General features: G+C 40.4%; 1 protein-coding gene across 1 annotated transcript; it reads right to left on the bottom strand.

Annotated features, from left to right (window-relative positions):
* Positions 1-4,383: 4,383 nt before the first annotated feature.
* On the bottom strand, positions 4,384-7,821 carry CALHM6 (calcium homeostasis modulator family member 6). Its single transcript, XM_083829317.1, has 2 exons — positions 6,185-7,821; positions 4,384-4,967 (listed from the first exon to the last, which is right to left on the bottom strand). Exons 1-2 carry the CDS (start codon positions 6,704-6,706, stop codon positions 4,560-4,562), a joined length of 930 nt encoding a protein of 309 aa, XP_083685443.1. The 5' UTR covers positions 6,707-7,821; the 3' UTR covers positions 4,384-4,559.

Raw genomic sequence — 7,821 nt, 5'->3', positions numbered from 1 at the left:
ATACAACCAACTTGCTGGTCAGTGTGTGTGTTCTTACACGACCTTTGTCAAAATCTTCCTCTTGGCAGTGGACTTCTGTTATCACAACATGACAGAATTAGAGAAACACCAGTCTCACAGGCACTTGGGTTACGGGAAAGGTTTAATGGTGTCTGGTGTTAGGAAAGAAATCTGGGTATAGGTGGGAGAAAAGCCCAGGTCCCAAATCCTCATGCAGTGCCCTACCCACAAAGCCAGCTCACCGTAGACCTTTAAGAGATCAATTTTACGCAGAGTAAAAATTAAGCTTTTCATTACTCAGCCTTGGGCTCAGCCCAGTGTGCGGTAATTGCTACAAATAACAAGTTACAGCATGTAACAACACATTAAAATGCTCAACAAGTTCTCCAATTGCTTTTTGTAAAAATGGATCTTCAAGTTAGCGTGGAGTTTGCCTGATTTCACTGCCTGTGCAGGAGCCCTCAGCAGGTTTTTGCTGGTTGTGCCCAAGCTCTTTGTGATGGACACTTGGCAACTCTGCCTGCCCACAAAGAGGTGCTTTCCAAGGCAATGGCCATTTTTCCTCTCTCTAGCGACATCCTACCAACAGAATATTCTGTTTGTCATTATCTGCAGAGTGAATAGCCTGTTCCATCCTTCTTTTGTGGGATACTATTCTCTTAAACCTCTGTTGCATTAGACTTTCACACAGGTGCACACCCCTTCCTTCCGTGCCAAACATTTGTGGTGCTACTCAGTGTAGGACTTCAAAGCTGCTGCTTTCTATATTTCAGAATAAACAGCCCAATAAGACCTTTTCTGTTATTTAGACTTGATAAGGTTTGGAAGATAAATTTCCACAGTGCAAATGAACATATAGCAGAAATGTCTGAGCCAGTCAAGCCAGCGCAGATCTGAGACTGAGCCTGGAGATAACATGATACTGCCAGACTGGACTGGGTGCCAGTTCATACTCATTTCACCTCATTCTGGTGAAATCAGGCATCTGGTCCTACAGCATTTCCTCCTCTTGGCTCCCCACTGCCTTCCCTTGTACTGGGTAGGCATGCTTGATGTAAACACATTGTTCTGCTTTGGTTTTACATTTTCGTCCCACACTGAATCACCTTGTCTATTGTATTCCAAAGATTCACAGAATCACAGAATTGTAGGGGTTGGAAGGGACCTCAAGGGATCATCGGGTCCAACCCCCCTGCCAAAGCAGGTTCCTTAGAGCAGGCTGCCCAGGTAGGCATCCAGACGGGCCTTGAATATCTCCAGAGAAGGAGACTCCACAACCTCCCTGGGCAGCCTGTTCCAGTGCTCCGTCACCCTCACTGTGAAGAAGTTCTTTTGCATATTGGTGTGGAACTTCCTGTGATCCATTCTGTGGCCATTGCCCCTTGTCCTGTCCCCACAAACCACTGAAAAGAGGTTGGTCAAATCCCTCTGTCTCCCACACCTCAGGTATTTATACACATTGATGAGATCCCCTCTCAGTCTTCTCTTCCCTAGGCTGAACAGACCCAGGTCTCTCAGCCTTTCTTCATAGGGAAGATGCTCTAGGCCCCGTATCATCTAAGGAGCATAAGAAGGAGCAAGAAAATGCTAAGCAATATGTCAACAGAAAGTGGTGGTGAAACAACACCCATCCATTACAGCCCACATTTCAGAGAGAGCATTCACCTCTGTGTAGAGAGTGACCACAAAGCCCCTCCACTTTTTTTGTTTACACTGGCACTTTTCAAGAGACAGAGACTCTCTCACACATTTCAGATCATATTTCACAGGTAATAATAAAAAACACTACAAATATATATTCATTATACACAGTAGCCATAAAGCCAAGCATCATCTTCCTGTACATGAGCTCCGAGATGTCAGTGGTAATTTTTCCATCAACGTCAGGCAAGCACAAGCTCACCATTTCAGCTTTTAGACTTCTCTCCAGACACGTGGAGAAGGTCTAAAGTTCACTGCTGAGGAGGAGGAAAGTGATCAGCAAAGTGATGCACTTCTGTCCATGGCAGAGCAGAGCGGTATCATGCTACAGATGTCTATGAAAACAGGAAGTTAAAGAGGAAACATTCTTAGAAAAACAGTAACAATAGGAAAAACAGTGACACAAATTACATTATCATTAGTTGCTGACATTAGGTAACCTGTAGACATACAGATTTTATTTGTCTTATTTAGTAACATATTTCCAGAAGTCTGTTTCTCAATGTTTCTCGATAGTGTAGACATTTCTTTTGGAGCTGGCTGATGGAGCCCTCAGAAGTGCACTAAGACTTCTATTTGAAATTTCTTTTCATTTCTTTCATGATTACACAGAGAAGGTATGAGTGTTAAATAAATATGAGGAAAAATCAAAAATTCAAATATGACTGCATACGAAAACATTACATAAATATCTGCTCATATACTTATACACGTATAGAATTTTTCTCCTTCCCCTAAAAGTAATTTTATGTATGAAATATAGACTGCACAGGCAAACCTGAAGATGTGAAGAAGATCTTCTGAAGCCTTTGTTCTTTCGTTTTAACGAGAAGTACTGGCTCTGCGTCTTCCCTGTAAAGTCAAAGCAGCTTTGGTAATGGGACCCTGGCAGTTCTGCTTGTGAGTGGGAAATGGCAAAAGCCCACTCAGATACAGCTGAGAGGATTAACACAAACTCTGTTGGTGTTTCCACTGCAGTTTCTCCTTGGAAAGTGAAATAAACATGGCTTTATTTTTAAACCGGATGCTTTATATATATGTGTGTATATGTGTGTGCATTGTTTATTTTTAAACCAGATTCTTTTAGTCAATCCTGATTTATTTCATGTGTCTCTATGGTAAAGCCTGGCCCCACTGAGTCAAGAAACGTTTTGGTGCTGATTTCAGTGGGGCCAGGACATTGTTTCCTTCCAACTTAGACATTCCAGAGCAGATTTATTGTTTTCTAGATGTCAGCAAACAAATGAACTCTTCAATAGGAGAGGTAAAGTGGGACATTTTAAGCTGAACTGTGCTTCCTGGAGGCACAAATAATAAACTGGACGCCTGTTACACTATTAGCATCAGGTTTCTTGGAAGAAAAAGAGCCACTGATTAAAGTGCAGTAAACACAGGATTAGATCCTCTTTTCCTTTTACATGTCATATATTCTACTTAGAGTAAGAGTGAAGTCACCAAACTAGTTTTGTTCATCTAATTAAAATGGGTAATTTCTTGCTTCCTCGTTTGAAAATGGCTGTAACAAGCAACATTATGGGATTTCTCTCTATCTGTCTGAATAGTTTCCAAGTTAGAGTTTTCTGTCTACAAAGAGAAGGTTTCTGGGAGGAGTGAAAGGACAGCCTGGACCAAACAGCCTGACTCATCTCTTGAAAATAGTTTCAGAGAAAAAAATAACTTTATCAATCTTCACTCAAAACTGGTGTATTTGCTTCTTATCATTAGGAGTTCTTTGATAAGAACATCAGTGTTTGCTAACAGTATGCAGAATTGCGGATTTATAACATCCTTAAATGTGTAGCTGTTAATATAAGCTTCACCTACACTGTCATATTATTAACAAACCTAACTCCTCAAGCCATGTAAATTTGCACTTGGCCTCCATTCTGGATCAAGTTAAACAGATTATTTGGTGGATACATCCAGGGGTAGCTTAGGTACTGATGAGAGGGCCAGAAATCTATGTGTGGTATTATGCATTAAAAATACATAATAATTTTTTTTTTTCGGTTAGATAAAATAGAAATCAATATAAATGGAAATCAATTGGAATTTATGCATACCTTTTTTCCACAGAAAACTTTTAGAATAACAGGAAATGAAGAGTAGAAGAAGGCCTGCTGTAAAAGGTGCTCAAGATCAGACAGTGGTAAAGAAAATTCACCACAGTGAAAGCTTTTAGTTTCACTGTTATCTAAAACAGCTAGACACACAGGAGTAAAATGGCTGGAATTTATTTATTTATTTATTTATTTATTGGTTATTCCAACTGATGACCAGCTGAAGTCATGTTTAGCATTTGCAATGGACTTTGTGCACATGTGGCTCCAAAATGTTAATTGCTTCCCAGATTTTAAAAGACATAATCTTTGCCTTGAGAAACTGATTGATTGAAAGCAAATATTTTAGTCTAGAGCTTGTTTTAAGCTCTACTGAAATATTTATTGTTAAGTCAAGTGATAGCTAATAAACTAAGCTAAACTTATGGTCAAAATTTCAATTCCTTTTTGTCCCTGTGTTACTGACAGGTATGAAAGTTTGGTTTTGTCACTCCAGCTGCCAAATTCTCTTAAGGCATTTGGAAAATAATTTGACATAGTACATGCTGACATCTTTGCTGTGGATCCTTGTTATTTTACATGACTCTCTCTTAATGAACGTCAACATATGAAAACTCCCATTGTGAACCATGTATTTATTTAAATGCACCTAAACAAAAGTATAGTTTATTAAAAAAAAAACAACTCCTGAGGTTTACATGCAATATTTACAAACTGATTTCAGTAAGAGCTCAGAATAAGACTCTTTTCATATTAGTAGGTTTAAAAGGTTGCCAGTGTTACAAACGGTATGTTTCATCAAAATCCTGATTCACTTGCATGTGCTTCATCCACAAATCCTAAAACAGTGTGAATCTGATCTTCACTAGATGCCTTGCCTCTGTTTGTGTTCACGTACTTGTGTATCATGCTGTAATGCTGCTCTTTTGTATTGAAGCCATACGGGAATGAAATCTTCTGCCAATCTTCATTTCTGGGAGTCCAAAATGGTGCTGGGTCAGCAGGTTCAAAAAAGAAGTGAACGTTTCTTTCTGCCAGCTTGGCTGCATGGTCTTTAGCCTTGATCTCAAAGACCTCTCGTTCCTTTTTCAAGTAAATTTTCCAGAACTTCAGCTGAAAGTAGCTAACCGGGGAGAAACAGCGGCTGAAACATGTTGCAATGAGTGCCAGAGTCATGATGATGGCAATCAGCAACCATCCTGCAATCTTGGAAAAGAAACAGGTGGGTTAAACAGTGTTTTTACATAGTCCTGTGTAAGAGTATAGAACATAACATTGAATCAGACATGGAAACTGTATTTTTGCAGGCAGGACATGGATTTGACTGTCAAATACAGGAATCATTCCTGGTTTGTACAGGACTTTGTCATCCCTAACATATTTGCTTCTTAAGTGTGCTGAAAGTAGGTCAGGTATAAAAAATCATGTACATTAATTACAATGATCTCATGTCTTCCATCTTTGTTTGACTGGTTTGTTCCTTTTCATTTCATTGAAATATCAGTAACAGTCAGTCTTCCTTGATTTTACTCCTTTCTTACACTATCAGAATTCAACAATATAGAATTTGCCCCTTTTCAGCCTTTTTCTTGGAGGATCCACAAGCTAAATATTTAACAAATTTAAATACTTTGTGTGTGCGCGTAATTATCTCATAAATCTAACTTCATTAGCCAGCCTTAATGTTTTCCTGAGAAAAAGTGATGAAAAATGGTTTTCTCCTGGAGTTGAGGAGAAGACCAAACAAAAAGAAACAAAAGTGTAGTGCTACAAAATGCTTGAGTTTCATTTCACTGCAAATGAAAAAAATTCACTCATGAGTGCTATTGTTTTTTTTGATCATGCAGTTTGCTTTCAGCACTACAATTAAACTGTAATAAGGTAGATACATTTTTAAGCCATTCATCTAGACTACAAGTGTGAATTTATTAATAGGTTCAAACTTTGAGGTTTGTAGTGAAACCAGCCATCTATTTCTTCACTCGCCAGTTCTCTGTTGCAATGAGACATTGGCTTCCTCCCTATTCATGACCTCAGCTTTCTCTCAGCTAATGCATACTCACAACAGTTTGAGATATTTAAAGAGGTAAAAGTGGAAAAAGAGATGAGATTGTGCCAGCTGTAATCTAAATGAGAAAAAAAAACAGCGGTGGAAAGTTCCCTGCCCAGCTCTGGAAAAGGTTTTGCAAGTGCCTCTGCCAAGCAATTGCTATGCAAACATGAAAAAACAGAAGCTAGCACAAACAGCCATTTGTTACCTTTCTGTTAGTATTTTCTGGCCAACAAATTTTTGCTAATTGTGTACTTTTGCTAGTCACACAGTGTGAGAGATAAGGACTCTTGCAGTCCCCTGCAGGCACCAGTGTGTGTGGAGATGGTGGGGCTGGGGTCCATCAGGGAAGAGCATAGTAGAGAAGCTTTACCTGGGACTGGGCTTGAAGGCTGCAAAATTCACCTATCTCCTTGGACAACTCCTTGTCACAGGGTATTTTCTCCAGCGATACATTGCCGGGCTTTTCGATGTCCCTGCACACCAGCTTTCCGATGAAGCTGCTCCTGCTTGCTGCGCACTCGTAGAAGCTGGCACTGAGCAGGGCCACCGCGATCCAGGTGAAGGGGGCCACCAAGGCGCTGGCTGTCACTGGCATCAGCACTTTGCGAAAGTTTCCACAGGAGTCACAGCTACACTGGTTCTCTGGAGAGCATCTGCCCGTCACCAAAAGCCAGACTCTGGCGTTTATCATGTAGCCGAGCAAGAAGAGGACGAAGGCTGGCACTAAGAGGAAGACACAGCCATACACGGTGTTCCAGGAATTGCAAGGACACTTGAAGACCACGGAGGAGAAGATATACTCGCTGGCAGCTGTCAGCAGGGACACAATGCTGTAACCCAGAATCTTCTGGTGGCGGATACAAAAATCCATCGCAGTGCGTAACTTTTCCATTTTCTGCTGCAGCCTCCGGTGGTCTCCCTGTGTTTCAAGGATAGTGAAATCTCAGTCAGGAAAGAAAAAGAGGCGTTTTTGACGTCCCACAGCTTATAAAAGCCCAAAGTGCTTTCACTTTCTGTTGCTAAAACTGTAGCAGCAAATCATTGAAGCAGCCCTTTAGGGGAAACAGAACATGAACTTGCTGCACAGTGTGACAGTCAAGTGGATACCCCAGTGGAAAGCCATCCCAATAATCAGCATCAAAACAGCAAAGTCTGTCTTTGTTTCTATAAAAATAGTTTTATATTTGTCCAGACATGCCTGCATTGCAACTAGCAATGGCTTAAACCTCACAGTCTTCTCAGGGAAGCTTTTGAGTGAGGCATCAGATCAAAAGTGTGAACAAAATGTAAGGAAACCACCCACAATTGTGTACATTTTTAAATCCAATCTTATTATTAGCAATATAATATGGCTTGTTCTTTACAGAAGAAAAATCATCTATAATCATGTCAATTTTTAAAGCTAACCAATTAATCATTTTAAAGTAATCAAAGAAGGTTAGCCCATGCGCAACAAGCATTGATCCAGCATTACTGAGTGAAGCTCTGGCTACCAGAGTGCCTTTTGCTGCCTTTTGCCAGGAATCAGACTGTGCACTCCCACCACCATAGCAGCTAGTGGCATCTTTATAGCTTCCCACCCCCAAAAAAACCCACCCGCTCCTAAAAAAGAAAAAATTAAGCAGCTAAGCCAATGGCATAAAGTGGAAAAATGATGCAAAAGGCTTGCATACCGAACAAAAATATCTGGAAGGGATTGGAAGACTGAGCTTCCTGTGAAAACATTTGTTACATAGATTACATAGGTTTCATTGACAGCCTGAGGGGCTTTGACCAGAACCCTAATAAAGATTTTTCTCATCTGAATTGTCAGCTGGACATTTGTAGAGACTATTTCAAGCAAGTCAGCAAGTGTAATGTGGTGCTGGCTGTATTGCTCATGCTACAGGAAACAAGCACAGAGCAAATAAAATGGCTCCGGTGAGAATTGTTGCCGATGAACTTTGAGAGTCATTGAAACCTTCTGAAGTCTTCTAGTGTACAGTTTGAAGGATGGTCCTCACAAAT

The sequence above is a fragment of the Anser anser genome (genome assembly GCF_964211835.1).
Source record: "Anser anser genome assembly, chromosome: 3".
NCBI classification, from domain to species: Eukaryota; Metazoa; Chordata; class Aves; order Anseriformes; family Anatidae; genus Anser; species Anser anser.
Note: the sequence above shows the minus strand (reverse complement) of the source record. Positions and strands in the feature narration are given on the sequence as shown.

What these genes read in the sequence shown, in the direction of transcription:
- CALHM6 (XM_083829317.1), bottom strand. Translation starts at nt 6,706, where the DNA reads ATGGAAAAGTTACGCACTGCGATGGATTTTTGTATCCGCCACCAGAAG. An exon ending in GCCTTCAAGCCCAGTCCCAG is followed by an intron (nt 4,968 to 6,184) that starts GTAAAGCTTCTC and finishes TTCTTTTCCAAG; the next exon opens with ATTGCAGGATGGTTGCTGAT.